The sequence below is a fragment of the Anabrus simplex genome, chromosome 6 (assembly GCF_040414725.1).
Source record: "Anabrus simplex isolate iqAnaSimp1 chromosome 6, ASM4041472v1, whole genome shotgun sequence".
Classification (NCBI taxonomy): Eukaryota; Metazoa; Arthropoda; class Insecta; order Orthoptera; family Tettigoniidae; genus Anabrus; species Anabrus simplex.
The window spans coordinates 48554885-48575464 of NC_090270.1; the positions used below are offsets into that span (position 1 = coordinate 48554885).

General features: G+C 37.4%; 1 protein-coding gene across 1 annotated transcript in view; it reads right to left on the bottom strand.

Annotated features, from left to right (window-relative positions):
• LOC136875855 (uncharacterized) overlaps positions 1–19893 on the bottom strand; it is a 602304-nt gene extending 582411 nt beyond the window's left edge. Inside the window, exon 1 of the mRNA XM_067149472.2 lies at positions 19737–19893. Coding sequence (XP_067005573.1) covers positions 19737–19893 — 157 coding nt within the window. The remainder of the gene's footprint in view (positions 1–19736) is intronic.
• Positions 19894–20580: the final 687 nt, after the last annotated feature.

Below are 20580 nucleotides of genomic sequence, written 5' to 3' on the forward strand. Positions count from 1 at the left end.
CATCCAGGGAGTCCCTCCTTCCCTTTTTGAGCTCCTCAGTTCTGTCTATACCTTCATCCTCTATACTGGTGCATTCGCAGAGCATTGGGGTCAGGCAAATATTCTCTTCTTCTTAAAACCTAACAAACTTCCTTCAGACCTCTGTTCTTGCAGTCCTATATTCCTCTCCCTCTGTTATCTAAAATCTTTGAATGAATATTGAGTAAACGGATGTCCTCAGACACCTCATATCCATCCTACTTCCCAGGTAGGCTTTCAGCTTCGTTATTCCACTCAAGATCGCTTATTTCATCTTTCTGCTTCTCTTCACACCTATATTCGACCTAGAGGAACCTCAGCTCCGGTATGCATGGTTGTAAACAGGGCCTTAGACACTGTTGGCACACGGGTTTACTATTTAAACTACGCCAATTCCCCTTTCCCAATACCACAATTTGCCATTTCCATAACTTCCTGAAACATTGCACAGGCCGTATTATCATTCATGGCACTTCTTACACCTTCCGAATGACAGCGGTTCTCCCTCAGGGATCACCGATTTCCCTACTTTTTACCTCCTCTTTACCTATGATATTCCTCACTCTGAACCTCCACTTCACCTCTATCAGTACGCCGACCATTTAGCTATCCTTGCACTTACACATACTATTCCAAACCTAACCCGTAAACTTCAAACTTATCTTAACACCTTAGACACCCGGCTAAATACTTGGCACATTGCCGTTAACCCTGCTAAAACTCAGTTCATTGTCTTCCACAAAAAATCCCGCCTCTGCTATCCTCGACGCCATGTCCTCTGAACTATAAACAATATCCATCTAACACAAACCAACCTCCTTAAATATCTCGGAATCAAATTCCAAAACAACCTTCAGTGTAAATATCATCTTACTGATTTTTATAAACGATCCCTCCAACGCTTCCGAGCCCTACGTACCATTACTGGTAACACTTGGAGTCTCAGATCTTCCCACATCCTCCACCTCTACAAATCCTTCATTCGTCCAGTCATCACATACACTTCCCTGACTAGGTTAACGGCTTTTCCTTAACAGTACTCACGACTATTAACATTAGACAGACTGCGCATCGCCTTCCATCTCCCTTATGATTCCTCCACCGCCAATGTGAACCTTCTTTACCCTTTTCTCCAACACCTTCATGACCTTCGTTTTAAACACCTTACCACTGGTCTTAACAATAACAGTTCCATTGTCTCTGAAGCTCTTACACTTTCCCCACTCGCAACCCCTGTTCTCCACAAGACACGAACTTCTGACGCTTCACACCTCTCCCCACCTACCACCATGTAGCTTCTTCCTTACTCTACCACTGTATCCCTCTTTTCTGCAGCTCCTCTCCCTCCATCCGTGTAATATGAGGTGGTATGCTCATGGAGACGGGGCACTAAAAGTGCCATTCACAATTTACGTCACTTCCTAGCTTGCATACTTTTCACTCATACCCCATTTTCACCATAAGAAGTTGTTTAAATAATGGTAGTGCGAGAAGTAAGGAGCATGCTGAACGAATCCAAAATAGGAAGAAAAACTGGATAGGGCATAATCTAAGACACAACACCTTACTACGAGCAGCAATTGAAGGGATGATAAACGGAAAACGAGGAAGAGGAAGGAGACGATATCAGTTATTAGACAGCATTAGAAAAAGAACGGAAGATATTGCAGAAGTGAGGAAAAGAGCACAAGATCGAGAGATATGGAGGTCACAGCCATGAATGGACCTGCCGAATGGCAGAACAACCTATGATGATGATGATTATTATTATTAAGGGTATGGAATTTACAGAATGGACAAGTATATACAATATTATACAAAAGAAAAACCTGCAAAGAATACATGGTAAGTAGGGAACAATTACACATGGATATCTAAATTGTTTATCCACTCCACTAGGGATTCTGAGACATCAGCAAAGTCCTTCCGGTCTCCACCATAAGCACGCAGAGGGCATTCGTCCATTATATGATGCATGGTCTGTACTAAAGCACCACAATCACACGCTGGAGAGTCCCCGAAGCCCCACTGGTGAAGGGAGAATGCAGATCTTCCACAATTTTTTTTTTTTTTTTTTTTTGCTAGGGGCTTTATGTCGCGCCGACACAGATAGGTCTTATGGCGACGATGGGATAGAAAAGGCCTAGGAGTTGGAAGGAAGCGGCCGTGGCCTTAATTAAGGTACAGCCCCAGCATTTTCCTGGTGTGAAAATTCGAAACCACGGAAAACCATTTTCAGGGCTGCCGATGGTGGGATTCGAACCTACTATCTCCCAGATGCAGATCTTCCACAATTAGTGCGAAACCTGTTTAGTGATGCCCACGTTCTTCTTGGCAAACTGAAACCAGCTGGGGCGTGGTTTGGATTAAGGAGACTTGGCCACTCCGGAGCTGTACGAATCCATTGCTCTTTCCATTCCTCTTTTAAATTGAAACCAACATCCATTAGATTCTTAGCTGTTTTCATTGGTGGCTTACGGGATTTCAGCCTTTGTCTCCAGAGATCTGCAACATCTTTGTGGATAGGTACAGTTGGATTGGACATGATCTTATCATATTCTTGAACAAGGGCTCTTGAACGTCGCAGGCTTGGTGGAGCAATGTGGGACAGGACTAGCAGCCAGTGCGTTGCAGTAGGCTTCAGAGTACCAGAGACGATACGCATGGTGGTGTTAAGTTGTACATCGACTTTCTTCACGTGGCAACTGTTTAGCCATGCTGAAGAGCAGTATTCAGCTGCAGAATACACGAGGCCAAGCCCAGTGCGTCGTATTGTGTCCGCTGGAGCACCCCATGAAGTTCCACACAATTTAAACAGAATATTATTATGTGATCTCAATGTAGGTTTTCAAGATGCATGATGATGATGACTCATTATCATATTCTTTTTTGTAAATTACTGTGTACATGTTATTGTAAATTAATATGAAAATGTTTTTATAACAATCACATGACGTTCTTCCTTTATGTTGTTTTCTCTCTCCCTTGCCTTTATTCTACACTTAGCCCTTTACTATTGTTATCTCAACTTAGACATCCTGTGTTTTCGGCCTTCGATATTATATATATATATATATATATATATATATATATATAACTTCTTCTCTCTCCACATCTTGTTTTCACTATTTCTAGCGATTGTTTCATATGTATACTTTTTCTGTTTTTTCAATATTATTTGTTATCTTGTCCAGGTACTTTGTTCTGTAGTACTTTCCATATAATTAGTGTTTGATTAATCTTTTTTCTCTATTTTATGTCTTAGATTGCGATCAGGATTATATTTGTTCTCTTCAATGCTGCTTGTTATTTATCTCTTGGTCAATGTTTTTCTTCCAATTCCAGCCTCTAATACAGTTGTGTATAGATCTTATTATACAGTGTCTCACATGAGTACGAACAATAAATTCAGTTCTTCATTTTATAAGTGTATCAGTGTTTTGTTACAATTATCAGTGACATTCTTGAACTTTCTTTTCAAGTTCACAAAATATTATTTGGTTTAATTTTTGACACATGTATTTCATACTCGGTATATTTTTCTTGTATATCTACGTAATACAGCTTTAATTTACATTTTCTTGGGAATAAACCGGGGATAACAGGGTTTTGACTATGGCCAGTGCGATGCGGGCACTCCCTGGAGCCCGTTTTGTATGTTTTCGGTGAACTCTGCGCTGCTCCAACATTACCCAGCTTACGTATGTACTACACACACATTCATCGACTGTTCTCCAACACTTATTTTATCCTATTCAATAGAATAAAGATCTACTAGTACAGCAGGCGGCCCATCCATTCATCCTATTACGGCGATGGGAATGAAATAACTTCGAGAAGTAGAAGAAGAATAAGAATATTTGGTCGGGTCGGTAGATGCAGAGTGGGTCTCGGCTCATAAGTGGCCACGGTCGGTCGGTGGCCCAAGAGCTCTGCACTCTGACTGGCAAACCGAGCAGAGGAAGGGTGGGATCCGTGGCTCTAAGCTTCTGCATTCAGGAGACGGGACAGGACCGGACCTCACGGCTGGCTTCAACCGTCGCCTGTCCTGAGAATGGTTTTCCGTGGGTTTCTATTCTTCTGCACTAAGACGAACGCCGGTTCAATTCCTAGCACAGGCCACGGCCGCCAATCCCCTCATCTTCTCCGAGCATCTCCTTCACCGTAACAAATTTCCCGGCCTATGAGACGACGTCACCAACTAAGAGGCCCTTCTCCCCCTTCAGGGGAGTAATAAAAACATTTCAGTAGTAGTAGTAGTAGTTGGCCTTCCACTGCTAGAGGAAGTGTCAATCCAACTGATGAGGCCGAATGGCGCGTCTGGGTGTAACTCTGCAAAGGCACATGGCGTAACCACAAGAAAACTGGTTTTAATCCCGTGATTTTAAGATCTATGGCCGTGAAAGCCATTTTTGGAATTGAAATTTTGAGGCTATTGGAAAAACAATATGTCATAATATACGTACATGCCATGAAGGCCCTAGGGGGAAGAGGGGCACTTGATGTGGTAGAGTGGTTGGCATAATGCCCGGCCGCCTTTGCCCCCAGGAACTAACCTGGTACTCATTTTTAGTGTATGCTGCAGCCCCTATAGTTAGGCTATTGTAACATTATTTTCTTGTATTTCACTGGAGAAGTGCTTTCCATTGAAACCGTGTCCTTTATAATACTGTGACCATCAATTATTTGAAGCTTGGTATGTCTTCCACGTCAATTCTTATAGCTTTAAAATTTCTAGTTTACTCGAACAAATAGTTTCAGTAATCACATGAACAGTATGAAGACGATCAATTTATTTAGGTAAAGTTTAATCAATTCTAAATCCCTGTCACGTGGCCAATAGATAATACCACCTTGGCTTTATGGAGGACAGGGCAGAGTCGCGGTGGATGGCTTTTCTGCTTGAATAGTGCTCATCGTCTGCCTGTTTACTGGCTACCTCGAGACCGGAATGAAGACTTTTCACCATAAATGCATGCATTTAGGTAAGTACAACAAGCTGACTTGAAAAATGGCATTTTAGTGATTAAAAGGTGGACTGAGGCTCTTTCAGCATGAAGCGATTCATTTACAATATATGGATAATTTTATGCTTCTCCTCTCCTATCCTGACAAACTCTTTATTTTTAAATTGGGCCTTATACATATAGGAATTCACTATGCAAGGTTCATTTATTGCACGTATTATGTATTTAAGCGATATGAATCTTTCCTAGCGGTCCCGATTTGTATAATATTTTGTACTCAATTTTAATCTGGTTACAATTGTAACATCCCCAGGCTGAATTAATGTATCTGTGAACCGTGAACTCGATAATGCATTTTGTAAAGATTTCAGATGTATCCACATTAAGTATTATTCTAAAGCCTTTTCTAATAGTCGTGGCATCACTGCGCCTATTCTATTTGGTGGCGAAATTTGTGGGCATTAGCGCATACAATAATATTTCATGCCTATGTTCTGTATAATCGCATTATTTCATTGACAGTGGACATGGGCACCCTGTATTTTAACAGCAATCCCTCACCTACGAGCTTTATACTCATAAACAACACAGTATTGCCTGTTCGCTCTGATCCAATAAATAGAGATTAGTTACATACCGTTTGGCGGTAGGCAACTTCTGAGCAAATCTACGCATATTATTCCTAAAACTAGCAAGCTGACACATCAATTGTATGCATGCGGACTGCTGGCTTTGAGCATCCACGAGCTTGCGATCAAAGCTGCCTTCTATTAATAATAATAATAATAATAATAATAATAATAATAATAATACGCCACAGAATACTTGATATTGAACAGCAAAGGATTGTTGGACAAACTGGAGGTCCATTACAGGAAGATCTTGAGATAGGTACTAGGACCGATCAAAGTAGATGGCGAGTACAGAAGGCGACCAGACCAGGAGCTATGAAGCTATACAGAAATATATCACAGACGTAGCCAAGAAGAGATGTCTAATATTCCATGTACATGTCACCAGAATGAACACAAGTAGGATGACCTACCGGATTCTCAACTACTGGAAGAATAGGAAAATAGGGACAACATGGCTAACAGAATTGAAGGAAGACATACAAGAAATGGGAGTAACTGAAAATGACAACAGAAACCGAGCACTCTCAGAAGAATAATCAAACAAAAGATGTTTCAGGACACACCACTTTGTAAGAAAACAGGCGCCCTCTGGACAAATGAAAGAAGGGAAAAAGCATAGCCAGGTAATGCGCGAATACTGGACAAACATTAAGTCACTCTCTAAGCGGAATAGTTGAACATCATGGTCACAGGTGGCCCATTCGAACGAAGAATGCCATGTAAGTGAATTTCCACATATGTAACCTAGGTTTCTCATATATTAAATGAAATATTATAATCTCCGAGATTATATAATATTTTAGACCGGAAAATTAATATTGGGGGTCCTTTGATGATTCATCGTCGCGAGCAGGGAGGGAGGATTTTGACACTAAGTTCATTTCTTTTCTGGTAAATTTGATCTTAAATGGCAATATACGACATATCTGAAGAAACAGTATTTTCGGAATGTTTTGGAGAGGAAATCTAGGGTTTTTTGGTTGTATAATATATGAACGGCCGGGACTATACCAAGCTTTGATATTTATACTCTGCAGTCACCTATACCTTGCAATGGAAGACACAACAATTATAAAAACTTAAAAGAAAGAATGTATCATACAATTTTTTAAAATTTATGACTTATAAAATCACAGGAAATCACCCAAACTTCATAAATTATTGAAGTATAATAAAGGAACATGATGTGAATAGCTTCCCCACACACGATACCGAAATGATTTGACTTTACTGCATAAAATAATTCATTATGCAATTGACGACTGAAATAAGTTGCAGTCAATAACTTACTATGCGCCTCAGAACCTAAGACCTCCTAGAAATATCTTCGTTCAGTCAATGTCTAGTACTGAAATCCATAAGAACTCCACAATTAACTCAGTAATGAGACTGTAAAATAATATTCATTCCTACGTTAATATTTTCTGTATGGCCGAAGATAGGTTCACTTATACATGTAACACTGTATATGAGAATATAATTTAAAAGATTATGAAGAAATTCAAAACAGGAAAACTAGTATCATTGTTGTAAACCGTATTATTAAATTTATTGGATTCTAAGTGAAAATTCTGTTATAATAATTGTCTTAAGTACCGTATATTATACTAAATCTTAATTATAAATAATTAGTACTGTAATGCAATATTAGTTATATTATCCTTGATGTTTTTTCTATTAATATGACTTGTGTGTAACAGGAATTCATTTTAAAGATTATTCGAGGTATACATTGTGTTTTTGTTAAGTTGTATTTTTAACGTCTAAGGAACAATAATTGTCGTGAACATTGCAACTGGGACTCATGACCTGATACGTTCATAATAAATAAATTTAAAAAAATATGATGATGATGATGATGATGCTTGTTGTTTAAAGGGGCCTAACATCGAGGTCATCGGCCCCTTATGGTACGAAATAAAATGACAACAAAAAGTTCAAAAAATCCACTGACCAAAATTATAAAAATGTCATGAAAAATGAATGGATGGATATGAACCCAAGAAAATAAAACAGACAAGAAAACAGTGGATCCGACTCAAAAACGGTCATAGATATTAGTATTACTGACCAAGGGACCACTTATAAAGCACAGTCCTGAATCGAGTATGATTGATGTCTAAAGGGGTCCGAAAACCAGGTCTAAGGCCCCTCAGGATGGTTCATGTCGCGAGTAAAGTAGAACCATGATATTTATCAAGCTGCGGTACTAATCAAAGGTAGCGGAAACTCACGGTGTTCCAAACATTAAGGTACTACTCACAAGTATTGTACGTCGTAAAAATAAATAAATAAATAAATAAATAAATAAATAAATAAATGAACTACGCAAAAGCTCACCACAAGTTACACAAATTTCCTGAGCCAGAAAAAGATAAAACACACGACGTATTATACACAGGATCGCTAGACGAGTTCGTTTGATCCACTTCAGTTGTTAACGTTATCTGGTATTCGTATTGTTGTGGTTGCGATGAATTTGTTTTGTGTGAGAATTTGAGATTAGCCGTATCTCTCCGTAGTTTTATCTCTGCAATGTTCTATTTACAGCCTGATCGGCGATTTTAATCTTCATTGGTTAATTCCGATGATTCAAGATCTGGGTGTGTGGGCGTCCTTCAGCATAAGAATTAATTATAAGTAGAACCTCACATTCTCACAGACGCTCTGATCCCTAATCAGGCGTCAACTCGAGAGACCTGCACCAGGAATCTTCCGAGGCCACACATCATTATTACATAGCAGGGCCTCTCAGGGTGCATGCACTGTGCACGGTGCAAAAGACGACTTGGCTTGGTTGACCAGAGTGCAGACCCCCCCACTCCTCGATTTGGAGCAATAGCGCTTACTCTCTCTTTCCTCACGCCTCTCTCGCTCGCTCCGCCTGTCTCCCTCTGCCCCACTCGCCCGCTCCAAATCCGGGCTGAGTTGAGCCGAGTATAGCCGAGTAGAGCCGTGCTTAGCCGAGTAGCCCAGAGACGAAGCGTTGATCCGAGCCATACCGAGCGGCAGCGATGCACAGTGCACGAAGCTCTTGCGCCTCGCTCTGCACGCGTGAGATTTTGGGCGTTTGAGAGGCCCTGTTACATAGCCTTAGAATTTCTGAGGAACAGTTGATTTAGTCACTTAGCACCCTGATAAGTCTGGCGTATTAACAGCACGATGCTGAAAACTGTTCTGTGACTACTCACGTTCGCAGAATGTTATCTTTTTATAGACGCATTCCAAAAAAAAAAAAATTGCCTGCTTCCAATATTAAAAGGAAAATTTAAACTGTCTTTGTGGTCTTGGTCAGTGCGGCTCTCTTGAACCTAGGGGTATTAATTTAAAATCCCTGCCAAGGAAGATAGGTTTCTTCCTTGAATAGGATTCTCTATCCTACCTAGAGCCAGGAATTCAAGATTACTAGAATGAAAATGCTTTTGTTTTTTTGTTTTTTGTTTTTGCTAGGGGCTTTACGTCGCACCGACACAGATAGGTCTTATGGCGGCGATGGGATAGGAAAGGCCTAGGAGTTGGAAGGAAGTGACCGTGGCCTTAATTAAGGTACAGCCCCAGCATTTGCCTGGTGTGAAAATGGGAAACAACGGAAAACCATTTTCAGGGCTGCCGATAGTGGGATTCGAACCTACTATCTCCCGAATGCAAGCTCACAGCCACGCGCTTCTACGCGAGAATGAAAATGAACGTGATCCACAGCAAAATAAAAATGAAAGTTTCCGATAGAAATTCACCGTTCAGGGAGTAATAATGAGGCGTTTCTGAAGCTCGATATCAGAAGTGTTAAAGAGTGCTATAAGCCAGCCTGAGTGGTTCAGACGGAAAGACATCGGCGCTCTGAGCTTTAGTTGGCGGATTCTCTCGTCGATCAATCCGGTGGTATCATAATAATGTTACCTGCTTTACGTGTCACTAACTACATTTGAAGGTTTTCGGTGAAGCCGAGGGGCCGGAATTTTGTCCGGCAGAAGTTCTCGTACGTGCCAGTAAACTCACCGACACGAGTCTAACGTATTTGAGCACCTTCAAATACCACCGGACTGATCCAAGACCGAAACTGCCAAGCTGGAGTCAGAAGGCCAGCGCTTCAACCGTCTGAGCCATTCATTCAGTCCGGCCCGGCGGTACCTCAAGGTTCTCAAATATTTCAGCCCCGTGTTGGAACATACATCAACTCCCGAGGGAAAAATTCCGGCACCTCTTCGTATCCCCAAACCATAAGTGCAGTTACTGAACGTAAGACAATTATAATAACAATTACTTTTGTTGTAATGATTGTTGTTGTTATTATTATTCATATTTAGATGTTCCCAGCCGTACTGACGGATTATTCAGAATGTAGGTATTGTTACACTAAGTTGAATAATGGGAAAACTATTGTTAGTTTTTGCGTTGCCTACTTTAGTGGCTAAAGGCAACATGATACATTTTTTATATACATTCATTAACACACGAAAATAATCTGCAGATTATTACAGAGACTTGTAAATTGCCTGTCATTTATATCAAATTTGCATTTTAATTTTTTCAGCTAAATGTTGAAGAATTCTTCCTTTCTTTCTTTCTTGTCTTTCAATAAGTAACAGAGGTTGAATGGAATTGATAATGGAGTGAAAAAGCCTCCAATGAACGGAAATCAATCTTCGACCCTATGCAGCCTCCATCATTGGAATTTCACCTTCTGCAGAGGGCCTAGAAGAAGTGGCTCTGCGATGCATTCTTGGGCCCTGCTGAAAGCGGTGGCTGCGGAGAACAATTGCAAACATCCAAACAATGCAACATATCACTTCCAGTTGCTCACACACAGACTACCCCCTGTGGGTGGAGGTGGTAGAATAACACCCACAGTAACCCCTGCCTGTCGTAAGAGATGACTAAAAGGGGCGCCAAGGGCTCCTGCATTTGGAGCGTGGGATGGTGACAAGGGAGTTCTTAGCTGAGTCCTGGCATAGTGTCTACTTACTTGAGCCGGGCTCTTCACTTTCATCTATCCTACCCGACCACCCTTGGACAACTCGTGTTCTTTTCCGACTCCGATCTTATTAGAGCATTCGAGACCTAGAGAGCTTTTCATTTTCATGCCGTTCGTGGCCCTTGTCTTCCTTTTCCAATAGCTTAATTTTTAGAAGTGTCGGACCGCTTCCATTTTTTTCATTAGTGTTAAAAGACGATTGTTGCCTAGATGTACTTCCTCTTAAAACAATAATCTCCACCACCACTCACACACAGACCATCCACGACTTCATGGCAGTGTAAACAACGGCTATTCACTGGCTGGAACAACTAGACATCCTAGTTTAGTTATGAACATATTCATATTTTCCTTCATTTCTGTTTTTCTGCATTCTTTTATTTCTATTTGTACGAACATGTCTGTCTGTGTTTTTCCTTTCATATTAGTATATTTACTTTGAAAATTATTCATGGTGTTTTCATCATATTCGTTATTCTTCAATTCGTGCGTGACTTAACTTGTACCATAAGCTAAATAAATAAAAGTAATCAACTGAGGTCAGCATTTTGTTTGGATTAAAGCCAAGTCTTTACGGTCTGATAACCTTTCCTGACACCAATCCTGTGTGGAGAGATATATCACATTCTCGTTTCACCTGAGAAAACCGGGCGAGTTAGCAGTGCGGTTAGGAGTGCACGGCTGTGAGCTCACATCCAGGAGATAGTGGGTTCGAACCCCACTATCGCAGCCCTGAGGGTGGTTTTCCGTGGTTTCCCATTTTCACACCAGGCAAATGCTGGAGCTCTACCTTTATTAAGGCCACGGCCGCTTCCTTCTCATTCATATGCCTTTCCTGTCCCATCGTCGCCATAAGACCTGTCTGTGCCGGTGCGACGTAAAGCAACTAGCAAGAGAAAGCACCTGAGAAAAGCGCTATGTGAAATGATTCATTCACCTTAGAACATTGCCAGGTAAGGACCTGTTATCTAAGGTACAAGACTGTGCGATGATCCTAAAAGAATTCTCGTTCTTAGAGGTACGTACTGCAGGTTAGTGCTTTACCAAAAACATCGTCACAGCGGTTTTCGCAGGCACAGCGACAATATTCATACTGAATTTTTCTGAGATTATTTCCAGCGTGATATTTTGTACTGTAGGTAAATGTGCATTAAGGTGAACAAGAAAATCGAGCTTCCGGACATGCGGAATGAACCAGAGGTAGCTACAATCCCCAAACCTGACGAGAATCGAACCCGAGTTCGCTTCTAACTAGAGCTGCTGCACTGCCCATCCATCCAAACAATCTAACGTGGCTTGAACTCCCAGTATTGCAAATAAATGAATATTTTCTTTATACTTAAGAGGATACAACTGATTAACATATAGTACTCTACAATCTCTAATACATTCCATCAAATGATATATTTCCCCTTAACTGTGGCCTTTGAATTTGAATTTGAATTTATTGATCATGATTTACATGCCACTGAGACTGAAAAGCCCCTTTATGTAGCGTCTTCTTATAATACAATGCAGATTTATGAAAACAGTAACTACAATTTTATAATATTAAAGTATTAAACTAAACAAGAAACTTAAAAAAATGAAAATACAGATACCAAATCCAGTAAGGTTAAGACATACATTATATAATAAGTAAGAAAGTAAATCATTAAGCCCTTCTGTTATTTTGGACTACATGGGTTTAAAGAATATAAAGCTAAAGCAGAGAAACAATTTTCTTCGAAATATACATATTCCTGATTGTTCGACACAAGAATGCCTGATCTCAGCCTCTTACGTACTCCTCCAGAAAGATAGATGTTAAGAACTGCTTTAGTTGGGTACAGTTAGTGTTACTTGCGAAACGGTGAAATGTTTCCACATTTCATCAACCCCAATTATTTTCCAGAATTTAAATTACTTTTTTAAAGAAAGAATGAAAATCATGTCTTTCATACAAATACGATAAACTACCATGCTAAACTAATGCAAACCGAGCTCGATAGCTGCAGTCGCTTAAGTGCGCCAGTATTCGGGAGATAATGGGTTCGAACCCCACTATCGGCAGCCCTGCAGATGGTTTTCCGTGGTTTCCCATTTTAACACCATGCAAATGCTGGGGCTGTACCTTAATTAAGGCCACAGGTGCTTCCTTCCCATTCCTAGCCCTTTCCTCTCCCATCGTCGCCATAAGACCTATCTGTGTCGGTGCGGTGTAAAGCAACTTGCAAAGAAAAGAAACTAATGCATGAAACAATTGAACTAACATGAAATCCATGGTAAAAATGGAAGTTCAGGAAAATAAACATAAAAATTTGACAGGTTGAGACGTAACAAGTGACATGCATGCACGTTTAGAATAAGCATCTACCTTAAAGTATAGAAGATAATTTAAATTAATTATATTCCAACAAATTAGAGGAAAGTGCATTCTATGCGAGAAAAAAAGCAACTTCAAAAATGCAATTTTGTAAACCCTCATGATATACCTGTAACCCAATGACACACGAGGGCAATTTTCTGGATTACTATACTGAGGAGCCTGGATTCTATAATAAAAATATTTCCATTCGACGAAAAGGAGGTGGCGGTTTCCATATGGCCTAATTTCTTATTTTAAATGGGTGGTCTGAAATTCTTGGAATTGGAGCAACACTCCAAGCCACGGCCCTAAGATGAAATCCCCTGGTCGCCTTTTATGACTGGCAGGGTTTAAGGTGGATTTGTTCCACCGCCACAGAGGGAAATCTCTACTAATATAATAAATGTATTTGAGTGTTTGTGGAATCATCTCGTGTAAATGATCTGATTCATTTGATTTGAAATTCATTCGCAACTTGATTACGAACAGACTACTCACTGTTATGCTTTGTCTGAAGAGGACATGCAGCGAAATGAATATCAATCAAGTGTGAGGAAAAGCTACACATGGAGCACTTAATATTAAATACGCTGCCTAAAGAATTGGGCACGTTAAAATGGAGCCTACAATAAGATGCATGTGTATTTTATACCTAATTCACAATTTTCTAGGAATATTTATTATTTTCAGCGCATGTTTTGCCTGATAAAGGAGATCGAATGTCTTATCAGAAGAGGAGAATAGTGCAGGTTTGGGTAACAAAATTCCTACATAAACCAAATGATCGTCTGCATTTCCTTCGGTCATACAAGAACGAGGGAGACATCAAATGATATTTTCGGAGATCTCAATTACAATTATCCTAATGAACAGTATTCCCTTATTATAAAAAGTCAATTTTTTTATGTTTGTGCATATATCACGCTGCTTCCCACGGAGAACCGTACGATTGGTTGCATGGATTGGGTCCGTATTTGCCAGGTTGCAGACGGGAGATAGTGGGTCCGAATTCCACTGCTGACAGACTTAAAGATGGTTTTACGAGGTTTCTTATTTTCATATTAGGCAAATTCGAAGGCTGTATCTTAATTAAGACTATGGAAGCTTCCTTCGTCCTCCTATCCCCTTCCCATCCCCCACCATCGGTCTAAGATATATCAATGCAAATCAAATTGTCTTACGAAGACCATTCAGTGAAATTACTTGTGAACAAATTCAAAGGAAAATGTTCACTTTTGACTCTTACAAGAAAATACCCGTCTAAACGGTTGGAGCCTATCATGTTAACATAAAAATTAATTTCATACAAAAATAATTACATGAATTGTCTTTTTTACTTCAGCAATGTTCCAGGAAAATAGGTTTTTACTTCTTTCAGCACATCTTTTACCTGACGAAAATCAAAATAGTTGTCAAACTCTCAGTCCTATAACTAGAACATGTATATTTAGACAGTAATAGGTTAGAATGATAATTAATATGCCTAGTAGGAAGTGACATCTAGTCCGCTCTTCGTTAATGAAGTAAGAAGAATATTAACTCTCGGGAATCTAATAGGCCGTACATATGTTATGTATCCAAATCTCAAAGCAAAACTGTCATGCGGGTTGCAGTATACTTCAGTAACTTTGCACTCTAAGTTGCTAATGCCTATTGTAAATAACTGGCCTGTGCATATCAGAAAACGAGAATAAATGCTAGGTTCCGTGGTTTAAAACCCGCTCACTCCATGTGAGATTTGTGCTGGACAAGGGTAAAGTGGGACAGGTACACTGTGTACACTGGTTTGTCCTGTCATGTTTCATTTCAGTAACACTCTCCATTATCATTTCATTTCAGCTGTCAGCCGTTGATCATTGCCTCAGAGGAGTGCGACAGGCTTCGGCAGCCGGCACAATTCCCATCCTCCACGCCGTTAGATCGGGACTTAATTCATTCCATTTCCCACAAGATAAAATAACTGAGAACAGGCTGTGGATATTAATTTTAATTTCAATTTTCATTTTTAAAGACTATTTTTGCGTTCATTTTCTTCTGACCTAATCGAATTAGGTATGGCCAGGTCACAATACTGTGAAACTTAGTGAAATGAAATTATAACAGAATGATGACCAAACTATGGAAGCATTCATTTTATTCTTTTTTTGCTGTTTGCTTTACGCCACACCGACACAGGTAGGTCATATGGCAACGATGGGATAGCAAAGGCCTACGAGTTGGAAGGAAACGGCCGTGGGCTTAATTGAGGTACAGCCCTAGCATTTGCCTGGTGTGAAAATGGGAAACTACAGAAAACCATCTTCAGGGCTGTGGACAGTGGGATTCCAACCCACTATCTCCCAGATGCAAGCTCAGAGCCACGCGTCCTGACCGCACAGCCAACTCTCCCGGTATTAAATTTATTTAGATTCCTCAGCGTGCACAATTTAAACATTATTTGACGTCATATTGACTTGTCGAACCGATTCCATCTAGTTTGAACCGACCAGACATGTATGATATTTCGTCAGTGTCTGGCCAGACTTTATAGAACGCACACCTCGACACTGGAATTATATCCCATAATGATATTAATTTCTAAAAGTTGTTATTGCCTTCCTATTGAAGATAAGTGACTTAATATAGCTGGTAGGAAAATGGAACAACGGGGTATTTTTATCACAACCGTGATATGTCACCAGCATCTTGAAATAAGATAGCAAAAGACCTGAAATATTTCAGGAATACAAAAGTAATTTTACTTGAAATATCCGAAATAAATATCAAATGCAAATTTACATTTACGCATTAATGAATAATGTACGAAAATCTAATATCAAGTAATTGTTTTGTTCTGGAACGATTGCATCAAGAGTATTATCGGGAGTGTCTCAAAGTGGTCGAGCGCCATGAGGTGAGTTTTACTACAGCTGTCGGAAAAGTGGTAGAGCAAGGAGACGGAATCATTTTCTGCCAATAGCTCGTGGTGACACGATTTGGTAGTAAAATCTACATAAATAAAATCGCAACGACCATGTGTCCGTACATTGGCTATTTTGGCAACAATCTCTTACAGTTGTCCGTTTCAGGTGTAATAATGACCAAGACTCCTCAGCCACAGCGCCTCTCCAGTGGTCAGAAAAACAGCAATATGTAACCGAGGAGAACGGAAAATTTCGCACAACTTCACACTTGGGACTGTACCGTAAAATAAACTTTCTAATCATCCTTATTATGTCTTGCGTCTGCTAATCTTTATCGTACGTCACATTGGTGCCACGTGCATTCGTACAAAAATATAAGTTAACAGGCCGTTTTTACGTTTCAATACAGGCATGTAAATTTGCATCTACTAATGAAGGGACCATGCTATCTATTACAAATTCCCGTTAGAAGAACGGTTACAAACGCTAGTAATAAATAAATAAATAAATAAATAAATAAATAAATAAATAAATAAATAAATAAATAAATAAATAAATAAATAAATAAATAAATAAATAAATAAATAAATAAATAAATAAATAAATAAATAAATAAATAAATAAATAAATAAATAAATAAATAAATAAATAAATAAATAAATAAATAAATAAATAAATAAATAAATAAATAAATAAATAAATAAATAAATAAATAAATAAATAAATAAATAAATAAATAAATAAATAAATAAATAAATAAATAAATAAATAAATAAATAAATAAATAAATAAATAAATAAATAAATAAATAAATAAATAAATAAATAAATAAATAAATAAATAAATAAATAAATAAATAAATAAATAAATAAATAAATAAATAAATAAATAAATAAATAAATAAATAAATAAATAAATAAATAAATAAATAAATAAATAAATAAATAAATAAATAAATAAATAAATAAATAAATAAATAAATAAATAAATAAATAAATAAATAAATAAATAAATAAATAAATAAATAAATAAATAAATAAATAAATAAATAAATAAATAAATAAATAAATAAATAAATAAATAAATAAATAAATAAATAAATAAATAAATAAATAAATAAATAAATAAATAAATAAATAAATAAATAAATAAATAAATAAATAAATAAATAAATAAATAAATAAATAAATAAATAAATAAATAAATAAATAAATAAATAAATAAATAAATAAATAAATAAATAAATAAATAAATAAATAAATAAATAAATAAATAAATAAATAAATAAATAAATAAATAAATAAATAAATAAATAAATAAATAAATAAATAAATAAATAAATAAATAAATAAATAAATAAATAAATAAATAAATAAATAAATAAATAAATAAATAAATAAATAAATAAATAAATAAATAAATAAATAAATAAATAAATAAATAAATAAATAAATAAATAAATAAATAAATAAATAAATAAATAAATAAATAAATAAATAAATAAATAAATAAATAAATAAATAAATAAATAAATAAATAAATAAATAAATAAATAAATAAATAAATAAATAAATAAATAAATAAATAAATAAATAAATAAATAAATAAATAAATAAATAAATAAATAAATAAATAAATAAATAAATAAATAAATAAATAAATAAATAAATAAATAAATAAATAAATAAATAAATAAATAAATAAATAAATAAATAAATAAATAAATAAATAAATAAATAAATAAATAAATAAATACATAAATAAATACATAAATAAATAAATAAATAAATAAATAAATAAATAACTAAATAACTAAATAAATAAATAAATAAATAAATAAATAAATAAAGCTGAGGAGATAACAAAAATTATACCTTGATATTCCTAATTTTCAAACTGGGTGGAATAATATTTTAACTAATATTTCTATTAAAAAAATTGACGAGTTCTCTCTACACTATGCAAATGATCGTTTTTAGAACTATTCTCTATGTCGTAGGAATAATCTGAAGATCATCAGTTCATTTCTGAATTGCATACATGTTAATCGAAGGAAACAAGTTGAATATCCAAGTCCAGTAATAGAATGATCTGCCAATATGAAGTGAGGCTTAACAAAAGAAGACTAATATGTGATATCGGATCAAAGACAAACAGGGAAAGTCCAGTGTGTTGCTCTCACTCTCGGTGGGTATTGATACTTGTCACACCAAATCCTCACAATTGCGACCGTGTCCTAGGAATGGTACAATCCTTACACCCACAGCAGCTTTAGTCCTGTGGCTGAATCGCCTGGATCTCATCGCTTCTCATCACGAAAGCTACAGTGAGTTTCTCTCATCGGTTGACCGGCAGGCGCAGCCAGCATATCTGCCTCCCGTTGACTCATCACTTCCCGTTACACAGCGAAGCGACAGCACGGGAATGCCCGGACTTCGCAGTTCAGGTCCGTGCTTAGAACGAGTATTAAATATCGATCTGTCGCTCCAACAGTTCTCGAGTTGTGAAGTGTTACTTCTGGATATAATTCCCACAATGTCTCCACATGTGTACACGGCAGAGGGAAGGGTATTTATATACGATAATTAGGTGAAAACAGAGTCTTGCAGGGAAGTCGTTAGGCAATTTTTAATACTGTTTCACGGTGTACGCCCTTCACATAGACAGACCGTGCGGAAATTTGTAAACAAATTGAAAGGAACTGGTTCTGTACTCGTTAAGTGTTAACAAACATGTACTTAGCGTGGAAAAAGTAAAGGAAATCGCAGAAAGATTAGAACATACTCCTAAAAAATCCCTAAGACGACCTGATCAATAAGCCAGGCTTTCAAAGAGCTCAGATTGGCTGGTTACGAAAATGTTAAATGTGTGGATGCAGGAGGGAAACATTTCCAACGTCTCCTGTCATAAGCTACGAGCTATTTTCTTAATTATTGTTTTCTCAATACTTGTTTTCTTAATTTGGATTGTTATCTCATGTCACGCACGGATAAAGTGAGGGAAGTTCTGTCCTGGTTGCTATGCTGCGGAGCGGCGAGTGATGAGCCAAGGGGAGGCAGATAAGCTGGGGTCATCTGCCGGTCAACCGATTAGAGAAACTCACTGTACTTCCATGCGTGCAAAGCTGGGGGGCAAAAGTTGGTCTTTAAATATAGCACTTCAGTTTGAAAATGAAGGTGAAATTCAGTAAATATGACGATAGTTTGCGAGAAAAGCACCTTAGTATGAAAACATTTACACTGAAAAGAATAAAAAGAGCTACCGTACCAAAAGAGAAAATATAGAGCCACGGCTGATGAAGGTGCGGTGTAATGTTCGTGATAGATGAAGGTGAATTCGATATGTTTCGGCTAAAATTACGTTAAATTGCGATGAATACCTGCATGTATTTACAGATTTCCTACTTTAGTTCTCTAAAAATCGCTTGTGTGATTACGAGGGATGCAGGAGCATATGAGCGTAATGACGATTTTTGTTTGTTACTGAATGCATTTACGGACATTAATTAAATATTAATAGGGAGTGTAAAATATAAAATACTAAACACCCGTTCATATTTATGGAAATATTGTGCAATGTAATGTGGAGAAGTAGACTAGTTACTTCAAATTTCTATGAAAGTCGGGTAGGTAATAATATCATTTGATGAAATTTTTGAACCTATCTAAATAAAACTTTATGCAAGGTTTAAATATTTCAAAATTTTCTATATTCAATTACTTGATACATAATGTGTATGTTGAAATTTAGTGCTTATTTTCCGAAAGTCCATGCTTTGGAACAACAACGAGTCACAAGGAAGGAAAAGATAAAGTTGTTTCCTTCCTTGCGAACTCGATGTTCCCTATGAGACACGTTCGCTTCATCAGCCGTCGTTCTCCTGCGGTTACTCACGAGCATTTGCTTGGCGGCTGACATCCGGCGTGTGGATGGTAACTGACGCTAGACGATCGAACGGAAGAAGTGAGCTGCCATTGGCGCCTTTGCTGTTCACCTGATTGCCAGGGATTTGCTGATTGGCGCACTGTCGCCCCCGCGCGGTGATCCGCATCCCTGTTAAGGGTTGTCTTCGTGAGTAACTACCACTGATCAAGTTCACAGTCGGTTCTACACTAGTCTCAAGTACATACAAATTTAGACTTTCACAACAGAATCTCTGAAATATTTTCAACTTAACGTATTTCAGTATTAACAATAATATTAGAAATAAAATAACATGGAACATACAGGGTTAATCAGCTAATATTTACACTTCAGATAACGCATAAACCGCTAGAGATATCGAAAATATATTTTCATTTTCAGTAATGTTACATAATCGAAATTACAGTGCTTTTCCACGATGTCAACATTTGTCGAGGAAACGATACTAACTTTGTTTTCATAAATACAACTACACTGTGTCTTTAAACGTGGTGCAGTTACCATCTGTAGACCTACCTGTTCCAATGAAGCTCTAAGCAGACGACTAAAGCACGCACTACGTTTGAATCCTGATCCTATTGGCATTCATTGACCTTTTACGTTCTTTTGACATCTGCGTATTCAGATAAAGAAGAATGATCTACAATCTCCACAAAGATCAGTCTGCAATGGCAGGAATCGAGGGCTATGCAAAAGCAGCAGCAATTTAGAAGAGACCGAGGTTAATTCCCTCGGCTTTTTAATGCTTATATAGAACAGGTGATGAAGGAAATCAGAGAGGAATTCGGAAAGGGAATTGCAATCCAAGAAAAGC